Source organism: Sylvia atricapilla, chromosome 14 (genome assembly GCF_009819655.1).
Source record: "Sylvia atricapilla isolate bSylAtr1 chromosome 14, bSylAtr1.pri, whole genome shotgun sequence".
Lineage (NCBI taxonomy): Eukaryota > Metazoa > Chordata > Aves > Passeriformes > Sylviidae > Sylvia > Sylvia atricapilla.
This window is the reverse complement of record NC_089153.1, coordinates 17,485,802-17,507,084: the sequence shown is the minus strand read 5'-3', so window position 1 is coordinate 17,507,084 and position 21,283 is coordinate 17,485,802. Positions and strand designations below refer to the sequence as shown.

Here is a 21,283-nt window from a genome sequence, read left to right as displayed (position 1 = left end):
GCGCTGCCAGAACACTTGTACTGAATCCCACCCCTCTCGCTGTGTGCTGAGCGATCCCAGCCTACGAACGGCTGCACCGGGAGCCCTCAGAGCCCTCAGAGTGCCCTCAGAGCCCCCAGTGCCCTCAGAGTGCCCACAGAGCCCCCAGTGCCCTCAGCGCTGCCCGCGGCCGGGCGGCGCCACACTCAAGATGGCGGCGGGGCGGGGCCGGAAGCGGAAGTGGCCGCTCGGGGCCGGAAGCGGAAGCGGCGGCGTTGGCGGAAGGGGCCGCGCAGGAAGCGGGGCCGGGGCTCCCCCGCGGCCGAACCGGGGCGAGGGCGGCGAGGGGAGCGAGGGCAGGTGAGGGCAGCGAGGGCCAGGGGAGGGCACTGAGGGGACGGGGATGCGGACGCGGCTGGCTCCGCCCCGGGAGGGGCGGCGGGGCGGCGACCCGGAGGCTGCCGTCCCCTGTCGGCCCCGCGGGCTCGGGCCGGCCCCGCTGTCACAGGCCCGTCCGTGAGCGAACTGCGGTGGTGGGGCTGTGGGGAAAGCTGCGTGTCCTTCGCTTCTCTCGGCACGAATCACCGCGTCCTCACCTTTCCCCCTCCGCTTCGGGAGCGCCTCTCTGCAGCCGGCGCTTGCCAGGCCGTCCCTGGCTGCTGGCGCTGCGTTTTTCCTCATTTTTCGTTTCTGCGGAGTCTCCCCGTGGTTTTTGAAGCATTTTAAGGCCCGTGGGGTATTTACTCATCAAGAATAGAGCCTGTCGAGCTGTTGTTTCATGCGGCGTTCGTTGTCGGGAATTAATTGAGGTGGGGGCCGCAAAGTCCCATTTGTTTATTGACTATATAAAGCTCTTCTTGCTGTGGAGATTCGTCTTTTATTTTAAACGGGGTCAGCTCGCTAATGTGGAACGAGGTGTTAAAACTGTGCTCATTAGCTCGGAATAACCCCAGGAGGAGCTTTTATTGTGCAGAAAGTGCAGACTCATAGAGACAAATCCTTCTTTCCCCCCTTTCATGACAGGGGCGGGTTGTGCTCCTTGGAATTGTGTCTTACAGGATTTTTCCTGCTTTGGTTGTTGATATTCTTGTTTCTCTTGCCTTTTGTTCCAGTCCTTTTGCTGTTCTCTTTCCTGCTGGACTCTGCCCAGCTCTCCCAGTCTGGAAGTTTTTAGGTTGTGTCACATCTTCTATTCAAGCTGAGTTATCCCAGGCGATTGGGAATCGATGTTTTTCTTGGAATTCAGTCTGTAAATAGTTAAATTCGTGCTTAATGAGATTGATAACACCAAACGGAGCCTTTCCAGCCTGCCCCATAAAGAACACCAAGTGCAGGGTCCTCACTGCTGGCTGGAGAATTCCCCCAGTGCCGAGGAGCAGGGATCCATTTCCTGCTGGTCACAGGCACAAGGTGGGGATTTATTGTTTGAATTTCCCCCTCTGAGGTCAAATCATGGCAACGTGCAGTTAGTAACTTAAAATGCACCCCAAATGTTTGACATCACGTGTTTTGCTGTGATGAGATCCCAGTGAAGCTGTGAATATTCCAACTTTGGGCATCACGGGGAGGCTGCAATGGAGGCCTTGCTGGAAGCTTTTCCAAAATCTCCCCTTTTTTTTATCAGTTTTCCCTCAGTCCACTGAATTTTGGCATCCAACCTGTTAAACTCGAGTTTCACTGAGCTGGTGCTACTTTGCCCTCCTCATTCTTGTTTTTGTCTTAAGATAGAATAAATCTTTGCCAGGTGCAGTTCTCTCAGCATCTGTGGAAGGTGGTTTTCTGTTAGCATTGAGTTCACCTTTATTTTAGCTGCCTCTTTGTGGCTTCTGCTGGTGACTGTGGGTGTTTTCACGGGAGGCACTGGAGGAATCCCAGTGCCCGTGTGTGCTGCAGTGAGGATGGACACTCAGGAAGGAGCAGAGGATCCTCACGCTGCTTTCAGACAGTGACTCCCAGTCTTCCTGGGCCTTTGATCTTTAACTCAGCAGCCTGAATATTTTCCTTGGTGTTCTCACCTCGGAGAGGTTTGAGGGCTTTTAATGCGGCTTTTTTGGGGAGTATTCACCAGGAGCCTGTTGGGTTTTTTTTCAAAAAAGAAAAATCGTTTTTCTGCTGGGCAGACTTTGGACTTTCATTTTGTGCTGGAAGGTTGCAGTTGGTGCTGAGCTGGTGATCTCTGCACAGCTCTCCTGTGCCTGTCCTGATCTCAGGGCAGGATCTCTGAAGGGTTTTTTTAATCCATAAAAAGATTTTTTTTTTGTTCTGCTTCAACCTGAGGTGATTTTTTCTTCCTCAGCTGAGAGGATCTGTCCGGTTTGTCTGCCCATCCTCAGGTTTTGTCTGAACCCCTCTGTCTAATCAAACCACAACTTGTTGTGGTTTTTTTTTGCAGCTGAGCTGCTGTTCCCTCCTCTGCTCTGTCCCTTTTGTGTTCCAGTGGCCTGGATTTGATAACCTGTGCCTGTTTCCTCCCTCAGGACTCGGTGCAGAGATGGGGCCCCGGCGGAAAACTGTGAAAGCCAGTGCAGTGAGCAGGGAAGGGGCAGAGTCTACCAAAGCTGAGGAGCCAAAAGATTACATGAACCAACTCTCTCATGAAGTGCTTTGCCACATCTTTAGGTGAGCAGCCTGGCAGAAATCAATTTAGTGCTTATTGGGTTAGAGTTCTTTGTTTTCTCTCCGACTTCACCTGTTTGTGGCACAGTAAGCGGTGGATAAAGAGGGGTGACAAATGTTTTTCTCAGCCTCCAAAATTTGGGAACTGAAAATCAATTTGTGTGAGTGTCGTGAATGTTAGAATAAAGAAGAAATAAATGAGTGATTTGATTCTGTTAGAAATGCTGATTTTAGAGCAGAAATACATTTTGGGTAGAGCACAGTTGAGGTGATTGCAGAAGGGATCTGGGGTGAGGATGTGACCTCTCCTACAGCAAAGTCCTTCTCCCAGATGTTTACTCAGTCCTCTTACCCAAAACAAATGCCTCACCCACAAGTTCTTGGAGAACAGCAGCTCTACAAAACATTTGGAAGTTGACCTTGCAGTGTGTGCTAGGAAACAAAAGTAACTTCATTAAACCTCTTGAGGCAGATGGCTTGGTCAGCAGGGTCTGGCTTGGTTTAAATTAACCTTAAGGAAGGAATTGCTCCCTGTGAGGGTGGGCAGGCTCTCTGCTGTGCCCAGAGAAGCTGTGGCTGCCCCTGGATCCCTGGAAGTGCCCAAGGCCAGGCTGATATTGGGGCTTGGAGCAGCCTGGGACAGTGGAAGGTGCCCATGGCAGAGGGTGGAAGAGGTGAGTTTTAAAGATCTCTCCCAACCCAAACCATTCAGTGATTCTATGATTAACTAGAGAACCAAATCATAACGCATTTAACGTTCTGTTTGCATGACTCTTCCATATGCAGTGTCAGAAACTGCTGAGTCACTGAGCTCAGCAAAACTCCACACTCTAATTAGAGCGCTGACGGTTCCGTGCGTGAACCACCGCGCTGCCGTGCTAGAAATGCCCCCAGTGCTGCAGCCAGGCTCTGCTTGGAGCCAGCTGCAGGCTGCAGCAGTGCAGGGGGCTGCAGCAGTGCAGGGGGGCTGCAGCAGTGCTGTCTGTGCTCTCCCAGGTACCTGCCCTTGCAGGACATCATGTGCATGGAGTGCCTGTCACGGAAGCTGAAGGAGGCGGTGACGCTGTACCTGCGCGTGGTCAAGGTGGTGGATCTGTGTGCGGGGCGTTGGTGGGAGTACATGCCCACAGGTGAGCCCCCTGTGCCCTCAGCCAACCTGGGATTGCATTGCTGGGCTCTTCCCTCTCCTCTGCCTGGCTGCCTTGAGGAATGGCTCGCCAAGGTTCTGCCTGGCGTCGATACGAATTCGCCGTGTTGCTGTGTTAGGTTCTAGGTTGGGCTTGATGGTCTCAAACGTCTTTTCCAGCCCAGTTCACTCTCTGGTTCTGTGGCTGGGAGTGCTCTGTAGGCACCTGTCAGTGCAGTCTGTGGTTGTCTGATTGTTGGAAGGGAGTTTGGCCAGGGGTTGTGCCATGAAGAGGCATGCAGGCAGCAAAAAATACAGTGGAGTTGAGAGAGCAACTCATCTGCCAGCACTTAACAATGTAAGGATGAGTTTTGATGTCACAGCTCGAGTCGCCTGCAGATCAGCAGATAAATTTGTCAGTCTCATCCTGTGAGGACCAGGATGTCTGCTGGGTATCAATTACACTGCTGGGATTTTGGTGGGGGATACAGCTAAAATGAGGGAATTCTGAAAATGAGAGGAGTTACAAATTGAGATTGGCTATGGCTGGTATTTAGACCCAACCTAAAATTGGTGTAAATACAAGTAACTTATCCAATTAAAATCTTTTTAATGTGCTGTCTTTCACTAGAATAAAATAGATCTTTGCTTTAAGAAACCATCCTGTTTCTGTGAGAAATGTGAGCTGTGGTGAATAGTGAACTGAAATAAGGGATCCAGCTGGAATTTTTTGAGCCATGGAGTTGATAAATGGAATTCCAGGAAAAATAGACCCACAAAGCTTCATGTGAGGAGGGAGAGAACACAGTGAACCCTGCAGCCATGCAGCTCCTCTGAAGGAAACCTGTAGCAAACCTACAAAACTCAAGGCAGAGGAGTATTTAGGTCATGATTGCTAGAATGTGGAAGGAAAAGAAAAACCTATTGCTTCACCACATGCATCTTTCAACATCCCAGAACTTGTACTGCCCACATAAAGGGAGAGAAGTGTGTTTGGCTTTCCCTTCACAGCTGAGTGTCTGCTGCCACACCAATACCAAATGTGTTGTTGTTGTCTTAGGTTTCACTGATTCCAGCTTCCTAACGCTGCTGAGGAAGATGCCAGACATTGAACAACTTTATGGTCTTCATCCCAGGTATCTGGAAAGGCGCCGGGTCCGTGGCCACGAAGCTTTCAGCATCCCTGGAGTTTTAGAGGCTTTGCAGGCCTGTCCAAATCTGCTGGTGAGTGGCTGGACTTGGGAGAGAACCTCCTTCAGCGCTGTTAAAAACTGTGATGAGCAGCACTTGGTGCTTCCAGGGCTGTGGTTTAGGCCTGGCTGCACAGGGAGGAGTTAATTGTGACCCTGATTGTTAATGACAGCTATTTTTAGTTGCACCACCGGGAATCTCAGGTGCTCTTTAAGCCCAGCAAGGAATTAAAGCTCTGATCCCTCTGCTTTTAAAAAAGAGAACCAGTCTTGCTGGAAATGAAAAGTTGAAATAACGTTGCATTCTGTAGTTTACATGGTTAAGAGGATGATGTTGTTGTTGTTGAACTGGTGTTAGAGCATTTGCTTTGCTTCCTTTTATCCAGGGTGTTGAGACCTCTCATTTAGAGCTGGTGGAAGCTATTTGGACATACATGCCCCAAGTCCACATTTTAGGGAAGTTTCGTAATCGTAATGGTGCTTTTCCAATTCCTCCTGAGAACAAGCTGAAAATTCCTATAGGAGCTAAAATTCAGACTTTGCACTTAGTAGGTGAGTGTGGTCGTGGTGAAGTAGTTGGCTTCAACACAGGTGGATTTAAAGGCTTTGAAACTCTGCAGATTTGTAATGCTTTTGGAGGAGAGGGAGTTTGGGCTGTGGCATCTTGGAGGTCTTAGTTGGATATTTGATAGCAGGTGCAGAGGGCGAGTTCTAAAGACTTCTTGACAAACCAAGGTGAAGAACTGGTGTTTCAAGTGTTCCCAGCTTTTCTCACGTGCCACAGAGCACAGAAAAGCTTCCTTTTGAAAGCCAGGAATTTGTCATGCAGTTGGGTTAGTTTAAAGCTCGTTTAAAATGTTTGTTTGTTTTGTTTATGTATTATTAGGGGTGAATGTCCCTGAGATTCCTTGTATCCCAATGCTGAGGCACCTTTATTTGAAGTGGGTGAGACTCACCAAACCACAGCCTTTTAAAGATTTCCTTTGTATCAGCTTACGTGCTTTTGTCATGAGGAACTGTGCTGGTAAGAGGGATTCTTCCTGTCTGAAGGGGATGGTAGAGCATGGAGGCAATCTGGTTCTGTTAAAGTCTTGGAGCTGCACATTCTGAGAGCAGCCCTTGTTTGATTTGTGGTGTTGGACAGAAATCTCTCTCCCTGTCCTGTCCCTTAACTTGGTGCTGTGTGGTTCTGTTGACTTCCTGCTCTGGAGGGATTTGTGTGGATGTGTTGTAGTTCTTCCATGGGGTAACTGAGGGAGAAGTGAACAATCTGCTCTGTCTTTTTGGCCTTGTTGTGTGCAGGACCCACCAACTCCCTGAAGTACGTTCCCCTGGTGACAGGCCTGGCTTCTGCCAGGAATCTGGAGCACTTGGAACTGGTCCGTGTTCCATTTCTTGGAGGACTTATCCAGCACGTGGTAGAAGACAGCTGGAGATCAGGTGGGAAGCTCCATATCCTTCATACCTAAAGAAAAATAAATTAATTAAAGCTTTAGCAAATTCTGGAGTTTTGTTTTTTTTTTTTTTGTCTGTAGCATATCCTTTTTGAGTGTTTGGAACTGTGGTCGTGGTGCTAAATATGCTCTGTGTTGGGTATCATTTTGATATTCCAACTGCAATTAACTCCTAATGAGCTGCATTTGTTGATGAGCAGAACCAGGATTGAAGGAGTTGGGTGCAGATATTTGGGGTTTTTTTTTGATTTGCTAAAAAAGGTCAAGACAAGGCTGGTGAAAATGTGAAGGCTGTGCTGTGAGGCTGGAGTGTAAGAAGGGTGTTCTTTATTTGCCAGGTGGTTTTAGGAATTTGCACACTATAGTTCTGGGAGCTTGCAAGAATGCACTTGAAGTGGATCTTGGCTACCTCATCATAACTGCTGCACGAAGGTACCTCCCTCCAGATCTCTCTTTGCCTCTCCTTTTTCAAATACGTGTCAGAAATGACATCCAGGGGACAGAACGACCATCAAAGTTTAAGGAAAACACGTACAGACTTTGCATAACAAGAGTGTTCTGTGATTAAAATCACTGCAAATACCCTCAGAGTCCTGCCAGATTCTCTGTTTTGTTAGAACAGAGCAGCTTCTTGAGTGTTTTCTGTGTTTTGGCCCGAATTTTGATGGGAGCAATTCTGGATTCCCTGCAGGTTGCACGAAGTGCGGATCCAGCCTTCCTTGACCAAAGATGGTGTTTTTTCTGCTTTGAAGATGGCTGAACTGGAATTCCCACAGTTTGAAACTCTTCACCTAGGCTACGTTGATGAGTTTTTGCTACAGTGTATGACACTTTTTATGTCCATAAAAAAGCCCCATCAGGATTACAGAAATTGCTGTGTTTTCAATCATGTTCTCAGCGATTAATAAGAATATTAATGTTGCATGTATTGGGGCTGATCTCATGCAGCCAGATCTGGTTTTCCTCACTCCTTGAAAGTGGGAAAGCTGAGCTTTATTAAAGGAATGATCTGATCAATAAGGAGTTAGAAAATCCTGCTATAAAAGGCAAATTTACTGCTGTGTCTGCTCCTCTCTTTTGTAGGTAAAATGACGAGTACGGACTTGGTGAGGTACGGCTTGGCTGATGTGGTTGAAAACCCAGGAATTATTACAGATATTGGTATGAAAGCTGTAAATGAAGTTTTTTCTTTCATCAAGTATCTGGTCATTTACAACTGCCCACATCTACATAACCCAAATAATTGGATCACAGGTATTGCACACCTTTGAAATTTCAGAGCTATTCTATGAATTTCTGTGCTAAACCAGAATTTCTCTGCTCTAGTACTGCTTGTTCTGTTGTTAGTAAGTACAGTAGATGATGCTTGCTTTGGGGCCATGGTGATGCTGGGAGCAGGATGGAGATCCACAGGATGCTGCTCTCAGATCTGAAAAGGGGGTTAATAAACAAGGGGTGAGGTGGGAATCCCTGAGGAAAGGCCTCTCTTGTGTTCCCAGACCACTCGAGGTGGACCCGCCTGGTTGACCTGACCCTGGTGAGATGCCACGCCATCAAGCTGGACTCTTTCAGTCAGTTCATCGAGTTACTGCCCAGTTTGGAGTTTATTTCTCTGGACCAGATGTTCAGAGAGCCTCCAAAGGTAAATTGCAGAGAATGGTTTTGGCTTTTTCTCATTGCCAGGATTTTTACTTGTGTCCATTTCGTTGGCAATCCAGTGTGCTCCAGCTGCTTTGCTTGCTTCTCCAAGTCGTCATTAATTGAAGAGATTGGTAATTAATTACTTGGGTTTGCAGTTGCTTTTAGTATGATATGCTGGGGAGAATGGTGCTGCTTCTGCACATGGGAGCAGTGGCAAGGAATGAACATGTGACCAGAAAATAAAATTCGTTGATTCTGTCAGAAGTAAAACTCACTGATTCTCTCAAGGTGTCTGCTGATATTTCACCATGCTGCTGCTTTTTATATTGTTTTTTATCCTCTTAGGCCCCTCTTTCCAATACAAAGGGGTTTTTATGATTTTTTGCTGGGTGAAATGGGGGTGGTGTTTCCTTTTTGAAGTGCTTTCGAAGGTTGGGAATTTTATTTCTTCACGTTGTCCCCTCCCACCCTGGAACACAACTCCTTGGCAAGCTGCTGGCAGGCAGTGAGAGTGTAAAACCTGCTTCCTTTGGTCATCAATGGCACCTGTAGGCTGCTGTGTGCTGGGGAGACTCTGATCTGATTGTGTTCATGTCATGATCCCACAGCAAATTAATAGATTACCACAATTAATAGATTACAGTGAAGCACTTTGAGGACTTTCCCTTTCATTAGGAGGTCAACAGTGTAAGTTCTGGGTTCCCAGCCTGAAGAGGGACCTCTGCAGTCAGGAAATCTGAGGGACAGTTTCCCTGTTAGAACTGTGCTATCCCAGACAACTCCAGCACCTTTTTTTGGTTTTCCTGTTGCCTTTAGGGAATGTGGAGATGACGAGTCCCCGTTTCCAAACCTGAATTTCTGCTCTTTGTCCCCAGGGTTGTGCTCGTGTGGGCCTAAGTGCAGGCACAGGAATTGGGGTCTCCTCTGCCCTGGTGAGCAACCAGAACTCCAACAATGACAATGACAACAACAACAACCACCAGAACAACAACAACAACAACAACCCCAACATCCACCACAACAACCACCAGCACCCCAACGAGCAGAACGAGGAGAACGAGCTGCCCCAGGAGGGCCCTGCTGAGGAGCAGCAGATTGGGGCTGAGGGTAACCCTGGGGGAGCTTTTTTGGGGGGATTTGCAGCTGGCAGTAATCCTGGAGGAGCTTTTTTGGGGGGATTTTACCTGCATTCCCACTCACACAGGCTCCTGGTGAAGACAGAACAACAAAATTTCAGTGTATATTCCTTTCAGCTCCTGGGGTGGAGCTTTAATCTTTTCTGAGTGAACCAAACCCCAAAAGTTAGGCTGAGCTTTGGCTACAGAGTTGTGGAACAAATCTCGGAGAGACTTTGTGCAACCCAGAGGCTCCCCAAGGGAACCAAGGCAGTTGTTACTCATTTCTTGTGAGTGTTTTGAGGGCCCTGTTGATTCTCTTGCCCACTCCTGACCTCCTGTTCCCCTTGGCAGCCCTGAATGAGATGGAGGAGGTGGCCCAGGAGGAAGGGCAGGCTGCAGGGCAGGGCCAGGACGAGCTGCCAGCTCCCAGCCAGGCTGTTCCCATGGAGGTGGATGAGGAGCAAGCAGGTAACTGGGTTTGGGAAGAAATCACCTCTTGGGATCTCCCTCAGGGATTCATTTCCCACTGTAAGTCTGGTTTGGGGTGTTTTGGTTCAGCTGGGTTGCCTAATTTTGGATAATGATGTTAGCACAGCTTGGTGCTGTGAAGGAATTTATTCTGTGTTCCAGCCCAGAGCTGTCTTTGCATATGCAGGGAAATACCTTGACCTTAAAGCCTGATTTTTGTGCTCAGTGTAATAAAAGTCAGAAGGCCTGAATGAACTTGTCCTTTTGCTCTGTTCATGGCCTTAGTTCTTTCTGCAGCACTTGGGTTGGTTTTGCTTTTTCTCAAGCCAGGACAACTTGTTCCAGTGTTCATTTAATTTGTATTAATGACACAAGGCAGCCTTGATTTCTTTGATTGCCACTTTTTGCTGGACAATAGAATTTTCTACTGAATATCCCAACAACATGAAGTGACATTGTGACATTGTCACATTCCATTGTGACCCTCCTCCCCTTCCAAACCAGAATGCTTTAATGCTGAAATGCAGTATTTTGCTCTTCTCCCATTTGGATTTTAATGAGGGACCCACAGAATGGATGCCTAAATTAATTCCTTACCAGTTTTTCAAGCAGGGCTAAAAGTTTTTCAGTCTTTCAATCCGTGCTTGGTTAATTTTTTACATAAAATATTGATATTCTCCTTCTCAGGACCAAGTGGAATTCAACCTGTTGTAAAAGCAACTCCTATTACCATCCATGATTCAGACAGTGAGGATGAGGAGGAAAACATGAGCACTTCCAGAGCCTGCATCTCCAACAGCATTGCACAGAGTTACTCAGATGGGGAGGAGAAGAGCAGGGATCCAGTGGAAACCAGAGAACCTTCAGGTGTGCCACATTCCTTCTTAAGTTTCACTCTTTCCCTGTGGTTCAGGCTCATTTCCAGCTTAGTTTGGAATGTAGAATGAAGGTGCAAGGACATGTTTTGAGCTCCTGTCACAGGTTTTGGACAAAAACACAAATAGTGGTGCTGCACTGATCAGCAGCTCCTCTTTGGGGTTCCCAAGTGGACAGAATTTATCAGGCCTGTGAGCCCACAGTTCTAGTTTCAGCAGGGAAAGAATCTGTGTTAGTAGAGAATTTTCATCAACTTTTGTGCTGCCAGTATTTGGGATTTGGGGCTTGGGGTGGTGTAAAGAGCTGAGAGGATTGAGACAGACATTCAGGAGGAATTCTTGTGTGGAAAGGGCGCTCAGGCCTTGGCAGTGCCCAGGGAGGTTTGGATCCCCATCCCTGGAGGTGACACGTAGAACTCTGGGCTGGGGACAAGGTGGGATGGGGCACAGCTTGGACTCCATGGGCTGGGAGGGCTTTTCCAACCTCAGTGATCCTGGGATTAAGTTCTGTTATGATTTGTGTGGGTTTTTATTCACCTATGAGCTCAGACTGCTGCTACTGCTGGCAGCACTGCCCAGACCCAGGAGGGGGAGCTGAGGATTGCTGCTGAAACCTGAACTTCAGTCCTGTCTCTCTTCCTGTTTGATTCCTCAGATGTATCCCTCCTATTTAAGATAACAGAAGCCTGTCTAGATTAGATATTAGAAAATAAATCCCTCCCTGCGAGGAGGCCCTGGATCCCTGGCAGTGCCCAAGGCCAGGCTGGAGCAGCCTGGGACAGTAGAAAGTGTCCCTGCCCATGGCTGGGGTGGCACTGGGTGAGGTTTAAGGTCTTTTCAACCCAAACTGTTCTGTGTTCTTTGATTGTTTTCAGTGTGTCTTTCCTGTGGTGGTGCCTGTGTGAGCAGTGAGCCGCTCTGGGACAATTTGGTGTTTTCGTGTAGCAAACCCTCCAGCGCATCACTCCAAAAAATAGCTGCAAGATGTTACAAAGATGCAGCAACAGCTACAATCACCAATAATTCCCATTCCCGGGGAGATTGTGGCTGGCCTCTGGGCTGCCCTGTGTAACACTCAGGTTTGTTTGGAGTTTCTCATCCTTGTCCCTCCCTTCTCTCCTGCAGTGAGCGGCAAAGGCAAAACTCCCCTGCGGAAGAGATGCAGCAGCAGCCACGGAGGCCAGGCCAAGCAGTTCCCCGTGGAGGAAAGCAGCTGTGAGAAGGGCTGCCAGGTGACCAGCGAGCAGATCAAAGCTGACATGAAAGCAGCCAGCGACATGCCCGAGAGGAGCAAGAGCAAAGATTCCTACGGCGGCTGCGGCAGCGCCCCGGGATCCGCGGCGACGCCCAGCTCCTGCAGCGCTGCTTCTCCCGGTGCTGACTGTGCCCAGGCAGCCCACTGTGCTGGCAGCAGCCCTGCAGCAGCAGAGGGGTGCAGGCAGTGTGGCTGCTCTCCCTGCAGCAGGGATGCATCCAGCCAGAGGGAGGCCGAGGAGAGCTCCGTGTGCTCCCGCTGCTCCTCGCGGCGCAGGACGAGCGGGGGGATGGATGGGGAGAGCCCCTCCACCAGTGCAGCCTGCAGGGACGGGCCAGACTTTGCACTGAGGACTCTGCCACACTGCCCTGGGGCTGCAGCACAGCCTCCTCCTGGGCAGGACAGGACTAGTGGGAGTGCCTGTGGGGCTGGCAGGCAGGAGCAGAGCACGCAGCCCCCGGGCTGGCAGCTGGACTGCAAGGAGGAGTATCCACGGAGACCCCTGACCAGGGCCAGGAGCAGGCTGTCCCACGTGCCTCTGGTGTCAGAGCCAGGTAGGATTTACACCCAGAGTAACTCCTGAGTACCTGCAGTGCTGCCATCACACAGCTCTGAGCAGCTGCAGCTCCCCCAGGGAGCTCTGATGTGCAGCTTTTCAACCTGAGTGCTTTGAAAGGGTCAGAGCTTGATGGAGCAGAGGTGCCATCACCAGGTAAAATCAGGATTTTCTGAAAGTGCCACTGACATTTTCTTGCCTGCAGCTCTTTCTGGTTTTGTTCTCTGTACATCCTAACCGGTATTTGCTTTACCCTTTTGAAAAGCAAATGCCATTTTTTGGTACCTCTGTGAGGGCTGTGATTCATTGAGACAGGAGCTGTCTCTCCACTGAAATGCTCCCTGCAAAGGCAGCAGCTGCACTTAGATCTCAACAAGAAGGCAAAGGTTATAACTGGTGCTTTATCAACCAATAAAGCCACAATTACAACTGAGCCAGGCTTTTGGACCTGGGTTCTGCTTCCAAGTGTTTTAGGCAGGGTGGTCAAACTTACTGAAAATTGTTCTTTTATTAAACACCCTCATGCTTCACTTTATTGTTTTGTTCATCTGACATAAAATAAAACCCCTGAAGGGCTGGAATGAAGGGAGAAAACAACAGATGTGAGAGGAGAACTTGCTGTTTCTTTCAAATACACTTGGTTTCCAAAATAATCATCTTGCACTGGCACAACCTCATATATCCAGGATTCTTTGCTGGGAATATCTGGCAGGTAAAATGAAACTGAAAGATGAAATGTGCTGCTTACACAACTGTGAGTGTTGGAGGTAGGGGAGATTGAGGACAAATTCCTGCCTCTGTTAACATGGAATGATTCAAACACTTCAAATCCTGGTGTTTTTCCAGTTTATTTAATGCTCCCAAGTGTTAACAAAACCTAAATCACCTCAGATGTTGTGCAGGTAGATGAAGCTCAGTTTTCAAGAAGAGATCTTGCTATTAAATTTAAAATGTCTGGTTTCTACCTTAGGACCAGTAATTAATTGGAGATCTTTGTGCACATGCCATATGTTTTAATAAAGCTTAGTTTTAGTAAAATAATTTCTCATTTTGAGCTGTTAATGACAGAAAATTAATTCTAGGGCATTTTTGTCCTCTTCCTGTTGGAAATAATGCTTGTGGTGATTTCTTTTCAAAGACTCATCTGTTAAATGAAGCAGGAATTTGAGGTCCCTGGTGGAGCTTGGGAGCATTAAAGGGTTTTATACCTGGACATCCTTTGCAATATTAGGAAAACCTTAGTGACAGTTACAAAGAACAGATTTTCCAGAAGTTGGAGATAATTTTCTACTATTTAAACATTAAAGCTATTTTGGGTCTTGTATTTGTCGAGGATGTTGTGTTTCCTGCAGAGATTCAAGTGTAACATAACCATGAATCTTTCTTTTTTTCCTGGCTCCACGTCTTTCTGTGGTGTAGCTTCAGCATTCCTGGGTTTTCACCTAATAAAGTTATTTATTAGGAATAATTTTGAGCACAAAACTGGGATTTGAGCAAGGAGAGATTTATTTTGAAGCCAGGCAGGTGTTTGGATTTCCCTGTGTGGGAAAAGTTGTCATGGGCTGTTCTCAGCTACCCCGATGTGGAGCAGAGGAAAGATTTTTTTTTCCCCCATGTTTTTATTTCCAGAAGTAGCAAAGCCAAAGCCAAGGCAAACCACCAAGAGGAAAAGGACAGCTGACAAATCCACCAGTACCAGTGACCCTGTGATTGAGGATGACCATGTTCAGGTAAGGGCTTTTCCTTCACTCCCTGCAGCTTTATCACCATAAACACCTGTTGGGAACTGAAGCTATATTGTATTAATTAATATCCTCCTGGATCTTGGAAAATTCAATTTGTTTTTCTCTCATTTTTACCCTTTCATACATTATTTTTTTTTCCCCCCTCAGGTACTGACTTTGAAATCCAAAAACCTCGTAGGAATCACATTGACCAACTGTGGAATAACAGATTTGGTGCTGAAAGACTGCCCCAAAATGATGTTCATCCATGGTATGTGCTTCATGTCAGGGCTGCCTCCTCCCTCTGGATTATTGGGAATTCCTGAAAGAATTCAAGTCAGGCCACTGCTCATTTTGTATTCATCAGCTGCCTTGCTGATGAATTAGAGCTCCTAATATTGCTGCTTCCCACTCTGAATGGCTCTTATAACAGCTTTAATAAAGATTAATATCTGAAAATCAACAGCTGAAATGATCTGACAATTAGGGAGATGAGATGTTTATTGAAGAGTGCTAATACAGTAATTAGAAGTTGATGAAATGAGTTTGAGTACCTTGTTTTTCTCTCATTTCTTCATTCTCCCCTAGGTTTTTTAGCTGACAGGATGATACTTTTGCCTCCTTGACATGATAAAAATCTGTTTTCAGTGCTGCCACTCGGGTTGCATTAGTTTCACATGTCAGGGTGTGACTGCTGCTGGATTGGGTCATTTATTGTTTTCTGCACCAGCTGAATGAAGACACTTTCTTCTGACATGAGATCTGTCTGCTTAGCAGAATTGTATTTCTGCTAAGTAGAAAGTAGAAAGGAATTATTTCTTTATTCCAGAATAAAGAATAAAGAACATAGGTTGATTTTGAAGGAAATTTTGATTACATGAGCAGTGTTGCTAGAAAGGAAACAATTTCATTTTCCATTGTGTGGCTTCTCAGTCCTTTGTGTTTGAGCTGATTTTGGAAGCTGTGGCAGCCCACAGACCATTTCAGTGAAAGGAAACAGAGGGAGAAGAAGGTTATTAGATGAAATTTGGCATGGCCTTTTAAAAGGCCACTTCTGGCAAGGTCACAGCTGAAAAGTTTGATGATAACGTGGAAAAAAAATGAAGAGCTGGGTTGTATCTGATATACTTATGTAATCTTTTGGTACTTTTATTGCTTGTTTGCCTCCTTTTGAACCTGCCAGCCTTGAAATTCTCTGACAGGAGCCTCCTGAAGTCTTTTATTTCCTTTTCCAGCTACAAGGTGCCGTGTGTTGAAACACTTGAAGGTGGAAAATGCCCCCGTTGTGAATCGCTTTGACTACGCCCAGTGCAAGAAGCTGAACATGGATCAGGTCCTGGATCAGATCCTCAGGATGCCCCCAGAGAGGAACAGGATCATTTACCTTCGTCCCATGCAGCAGGTACAGAGGCAGCCTGGATTCCCTGGGAATGCACCTGCAGGGGTTTGCAGTGGGGCAGGGAATGTTACAACAACACAGCTCTGAAATTCAGTGGTTTAAAGCCCAGCAAAGCTTTTATTGCAGAATTTGCCACTTGGGTTTTCAGATACTCTGATAGATAAAATGTTAAAGTTCCCTATCTCCAGTATTCATTGCATTAGAGGATCTTGTAAAATAGGATTGAATGAATTTCAAACTGAATACCTCAGGCTGTAAGAACCTGGGTGCTCCTTGCAGCTGTGTGTGAGCAGAGGGTGGAACAAGAATCTGAAATCCTTTATAGCCCTTTAACCCATCCTTTAATCCTTTTTCCTGTTGGACTGAGGAACAGCAGAGTTTGGGATACTCCATCCCCTCCTGATGCTGAAGTGTTGCAGGACCCTGGTGGCACTGGGAGCCACCCTCTGTGTAGGAGCTGGGAGCAGGGACATTTAGGGAGTTGTTTAAATCATCTGATGAGGATTTTTGAGGGCTTCACTTAAGATCTGGGAATGTTGGATTTAATCCCTCTGGTGCTGCTCCTCTCCTGCTTTCCTGTCTTGGTTTGCCAACAAGGGAAGGTTGATTGTGCATAAAATCCATAAAATCAGCTTTGCTTTGAAACCTTTGTATCTCTTAAAGGCCAGCTGTAAAAATATTAGATGGGAATAAAACCCCAAATCACTGATCCCCTCCTTGTAACAAAACTTCTGAGGAATGAATGAATTTAGACCATTCTGTAATTTTATGGAGTTTATTTCCACATAGTTGAGACATAATTGAGTCTTTCCCAACTCCATCTTTGGAGCTGGGAAAGACATCATAAATTAGACTTTTTCCATCCAGTTCCAGCCCTGAAGAGGATAAATTGGCAAAGCTGCCCTGGGGGAGTTTCACCCCCTCAGTCCTGCATTTATTTGTGTTAAAATCCTCTCATCTCTGCATTTCCTGGGGAATTTGGTCCATTTGTGTTTGCTCTTGACCCTGCAACCCCATCCCCGTGTCTGTGGCGCTCACAAACCTCTGTGGGCAGGTGGACACGCTGACTCTGGAGCAGAAGATCTTCAGTGGGCCCTACCCCTACCACATCTGCATCATCCACGAGTTCAGCAACCCGCCCAACGTGCGCAACAAGGTGCGGGTGCGCAGCTGGATGGACACCATAGCCAACATCAACCAGTGAGTACTGAGCCCCAGGGAGCCCTGGGCACAGCCAGGGAGCCCTGAGCCATCCCCAGGGAGCCCTGAGCCATCCCCAGGGAGCCCTGAGCCATCCCCAGGGAGCCCTGAGCCATCCCCAGGGGGCCCTGAGCCATCCCCAGGGAGCCCTGAGCCATCCCCAGGGAGCCCTGAGCCATCCCCAGGGAGCCCTGAGCCCATCCCCAGGGAGCCCTGAGCAAATCCCCAGGGAGCCCTGAGCAAATCCCCAGGGAGCCCTGAGCAAATCCCCAGGGAGCCCTGAGCCCATCCCCAGGGAGCCCTGAGCAAATCCCCAGGGAGCCCTGAGCAAATCCCCAGGGAGCCCTGAGCAAATCCCCAGGGAGCCCTGAGCAAATCCCCAGGGAGCCCTGAGCCATCCCCAGGGAGCCCTGAGCCATCCCCAGGGAGCCCTGAGCCATCCCCAGGGAGCCCTGAGCCATCCCCAGGGAGCCCTGAGCCATCCCCAGGGAGCCCTGAGCCATCCCCAGGGAGCCCTGAGCCATCCCCAGGGAGCCCTGAGCCATCCCCAGGGACTTCTGGGCACAGCCAGGGAGCCCTGAGCCATCCCCAGGGAGCCCTGAGCCATCCCCAGGGACTTCTGGGCACAGCCAGGGAGCCCTGAGCCATCCCCAGGGAGCCCTGAGCCATCCCCAGGGAGCCCTGAGCCATCCCCAGGGAGCCCTGAGCCATCCCCAGGGACTTCTGGGCACAGCCAGGGAGCCCTGAGCCATCCCCAGGGAGCCCTGAGCCATCCCCAGGGAGCCCTGAGCAAATCCCCAGGGAGCCCTGAGCCATCCCCAGGGAGCCCTGAGCCATCCCCAGGGAGCCCTGAGCCATCCCCAGGGAGCCCTGAGCCATCCCCAGGGAGCCCTGAGCCATCCCCAGGGAGCCCTGAGCAAATCCCCAGGGAGCCCTGAGCCATCCCCAGGGAGCCCTGAGCCCATCCCCAGGGAGCCCTGAGCCATCCCCAGGGAGCCCTGAGCACATCCCCAGGGAGCCCTGAGCCATCCCCAGGGAGTGAAATTTGGCTTTTTAAAGCCCAGCAAGGCTTTTATTGCAGAATCTACTACTTGGGTTTTAAGATGCTCTGATGGGGAGTTTTAATATTTGATCTATCCTCCAGTATTGGTTGCATTAGAGGATATTGTAAGCTAGGGATGCACTGAATTGATTTCAGGCTGAAGAAGTCAGACTGTAAGAACCTGGCTGTTCCTTGTAGCTGTGTGTGATCTGAAAACCCTGTTTGCCCTCCAGGGACTCTGCCAAGCTGTCCTGGAGCAGCTGCAGCTCCAGACTTGCTCTGTTCTGTCCCCCAAATTTAAAAAACAAATCCATTTTGTTACTACTGAAGGTTGAATTCTGGGTGGTGCAGTGTAAATGCAGTGTCAAGATGCATTTAATATAAATCAGACTGTAAACCTATATGGAAAATCCTATAAATTCTCCAGCAGTAACCATCACATTCATCCAGCAATAATGCAGTTATACATGGGAGCAGTTGGAATAGTTGGGAAATACCTTCAAAGCTGAAGACTTCTAAACAAGTTATTTTTGAAAGAGTGATTTGCTTCATGAAACGTGGAAGGTGATGCTCAATCAGTATCAGCTCCTGAAAATGTCCAGCAGCAGGGAATTGTGTCTCATCCAGCAGTTCTGAGCCCATCCCTGTGGGCTGTGGTTGCTCCCCAAAGTGAAGGGGTGGATGCTGAGTTGGTGGGAGGGTCTTGGGGCAGTTTTTCCATGGATTCAGGCTCATTAAAGGGAAGGTTGTGTATTAGGATTTCTCATTTGGTTTTTCTCCCTGCCATTTCGTGGCTGTGACCTCTCCCTCCTCCTCCCCAGAGAGCTGATTAAATACGAGTTCTTCCCTGAGGCCACCAGGACTGAAGAGGACCTGAAGAAATACCCCAAATACCCCTGGGGCAGGGACATTTACACCCTGGAAGGTGAGAGTTTGTGTGGAGCTCAGCCTCTTGCTTTTCCTCATCACCAGAGCTGTGGGGAAGGAATATTCCCTGTGAGGAAAGGGGGAAACTCAGCTCGGTGAGGAGCTGCTTTGTGATGATCAAGGGTTTAAAAAGTGCTGCAGGGGGTGGTGTTTTCCTCTCTGGCTGCTCACCCTGTCCCTCTCCCAGGCATTGTGGATGGTGCTCCTTACTCCATGATCACGGATTTCCCCTGGCTGAGGTCCCTGAGGACAGCAGAGCCCAACAGCTACGCCAGATACGACTTTGAGGATGATGAGAGGAGTGAGTAACCTGCTTGGTTTCTCTGCTTATTTGCCAGTGCATCCCTTTCTTTTTCAGTTTTCTGCTCCTCAGGCTGGTTTTGGTAGAGCTGTTGTTAGGGTAGGCTGGAGAGAAGTGAGAAAACTGACAGAAGTCTGCTGTAAAATTAAAAACTGGACCTGTGAACTCTGGAACAGAGTTAGAATTTATGGTAGACGTGGCTCTTTCTATTTAGGAGCTCGTCTGGTAAGATGTGATGGTAGGCAGTGCCTGGGGCTCAGTTAGAGCCTTGTTTGGTAGCAGAGAGAAATATGTTCTTCCATTACTTAATTAGAAACATCCTGGAATCCTCATTAGAGGTATTTTTAATTGATCCTAGTTTGGATATTCTTACCCAACTCCAGTTTAGGAATCTCAAGAAGATGAGGAAGATTTTGGTTTGGTTTTTTTTTTGCTATACCTTTTTCTGGTTTTATTTTTAATTTCTTCTTAAAATGTTGATTTAGACAGATGTAATTTAATTTTATTCTAGCTTGATGCTTGTAGTTCAATATGAAGGCTGAATTACCAAAAAAATTGGTAAGTATTTAAGAATCAGGATGTTAAAAGAATCATGGTGTTAAAGCCACGAAAACGAAGGAGAGCTGTGCTGCTTTATCCTTAATTGCTGTATATAAACTAATTAATTAATGGATAAGCTGGAATTATGTCAGAGAGGCCTCAGGGAGAGGATTTCTGCTGCTCTGGGGTTCATTTCACTCCCAGACATTTGGCCACGAGGTCTGGAGCTGTGGGAAGCTTTGAGGAAAGCAGGAGAAAAACCCTCCTTTAAACCAGCCGAGGGAGGCTTTTAGCCAAATCTGGATGCAAAACCAGCCTGGCTGGGGAATACCTGAGAGAAAACCATCCCCTTTTCCTTGCTGTGTCCCCCCAGCCACCATCTACGCCCCGAGGAGGAAGGGGCAGCTCTCAGCTGACATCTGCATGGAGACCATCGGCGAGGAGATCTCGGAGCTGCGGCAGGTCAGGAAAGGGGTGTTCCAGAGGGTCGTGGCCATCTTCATCCACTACTGTGATGTCAACGGGGAGCCCGTGGAGGATGATTACATCTGAGGGCTGTCCCCAGCCTGTCCTGCCCTCCCCCTGGCACTGCTGGCCAAGAAAAAGCAGGAATTTTTTTTTTTTTTCGTTTTGTTTTTCCCTCAAAAAATGCAAAGCATTTCCCACCAAGGCGCCCTCGGCTCTCCCTGTGGCCAGGAGGATGTAGTTAAATGTAAAATGGAAAGTACAAATTGTATACTAAGAGTTGTACATAGAGGAAACAAACAAACAAACAAAAAAAACCCCCTTCCTAATACTGAGATTTTATTTCATATGTTTATACGATTAATTTAAGTTCCATTTTAATGAAGGCCAATAATTAGGAACGAGGAAGAAGATTTGAACTTTTCAGCCCATACAATTCATAGCAGTATTTTTTTTTTTCCTTACAAACAACAATTCCATTTGCTGTGTTCAAAAGAGTCATCAGCGTCTCTTTTAATCTGTGCCTTTTTCTTGAGCATTTAAGAGTCCAGTCTGAGTAAACCTGTTGAGCACAATCCTGGTGTCTTGTGTGCATTTTTGGAAGGGTCAGAATATTCTCCAGCTGTTGCAAAGAAGGCCAGAAGCAAAGGAAAAAAAAAAAAAAGTACAGAATTTGGTGATCTGTGGTAGTTTCTACAGGTATTCAACCCATTTTTGGGGGGGAAAGGAACCCCCCGTGTTTAGCACCTTGGAAACAGAATGTTCTCAAGCATTTTGTACTGTTGGATTTCATGTTCACGGCGTGTTTGACTCTGTACTGTGGAAATCAAGTTGCTGATTGTTGGTTCCACCCTCTCCAGCATAAACCTGCCCATTCTGGCTGGCTGGAAGCTGCTGAGCTTTCCCTGCAGGCAGGAGAGGAGAGGAGAGGTGGAAATGCCTGGTGGCTCCGTGTGCCACAGCCAGGGAGCTCTGGGGCTGGGTTGTGCTCACTCCTCAATGCATATTTTTCCATCTGGTCAGTAAAAACTGCTGCTATTTGCCCCAAAACGTGTGTGTGTGTGTGTGTGTGTTGAAAGGTGCTCCCAGTGCTCACTGGTGTTTGGTGGGGATTTGCTGCCAGTGCAGGTGTAAAATGCACTTTTTTCCATGCCAGGGTGCCCAGGGCTGGCAGATCTTACAAGAATTCCCAGCTCTAGCCTGGTCTTTTGTCCATGCTTGTTTAAAATCGGTGTTACCAGCCTGGAAAATACCACTTCCCGAGGTAAAAGCTGTACAATTCAGACCATTTTATCTGATTTTGCTCATCATCCTGATGGTGATTCTCTGGATTTGGGGTAAATGTGGCTGCTGGGGATTTCTATGATGATTAGCTCTGTAAAATTGAGGTGAAGCTGCTCCATGTAG

General features: G+C 47.9%; 1 protein-coding gene across 3 annotated transcripts; it reads left to right on the top strand.

The window, feature by feature from the left end:
* Positions 1 to 245: 245 nt before the first annotated feature.
* Positions 246 to 20,509, top strand: FBXO38 (F-box protein 38). Of its 3 annotated transcripts, none has more exons than XM_066329410.1 (22): positions 246 to 339; positions 2,457 to 2,598; positions 3,592 to 3,725; positions 4,782 to 4,945; positions 5,298 to 5,463; positions 5,798 to 5,935; positions 6,214 to 6,351; positions 6,704 to 6,797; positions 7,057 to 7,187; positions 7,449 to 7,619; positions 7,865 to 8,007; positions 8,882 to 9,113; positions 9,476 to 9,592; positions 10,280 to 10,459; positions 11,593 to 12,276; positions 13,908 to 14,008; positions 14,171 to 14,273; positions 15,238 to 15,404; positions 16,456 to 16,601; positions 18,465 to 18,568; positions 18,758 to 18,871; positions 19,785 to 20,509. In XM_066329410.1, the coding sequence occupies exons 2-22, from the start codon at positions 2,471 to 2,473 to the stop codon at positions 19,961 to 19,963; spliced, it is 3,534 nt and encodes a 1,177-aa protein (XP_066185507.1). In that variant the 5' UTR covers positions 246 to 339; positions 2,457 to 2,470; the 3' UTR covers positions 19,964 to 20,509. The 3 variants fall into 3 exon arrangements, with proteins under 3 accessions (XP_066185507.1, XP_066185508.1, XP_066185509.1); XM_066329411.1 differs by lacking the exon at positions 246 to 339 and adding an exon at positions 438 to 788; XM_066329412.1 differs by lacking the exons at positions 246 to 339; positions 2,457 to 2,598; positions 5,298 to 5,463 and having other exon boundaries at positions 3,590 to 3,725; positions 4,858 to 4,945.
* Positions 20,510 to 21,283: the final 774 nt, after the last annotated feature.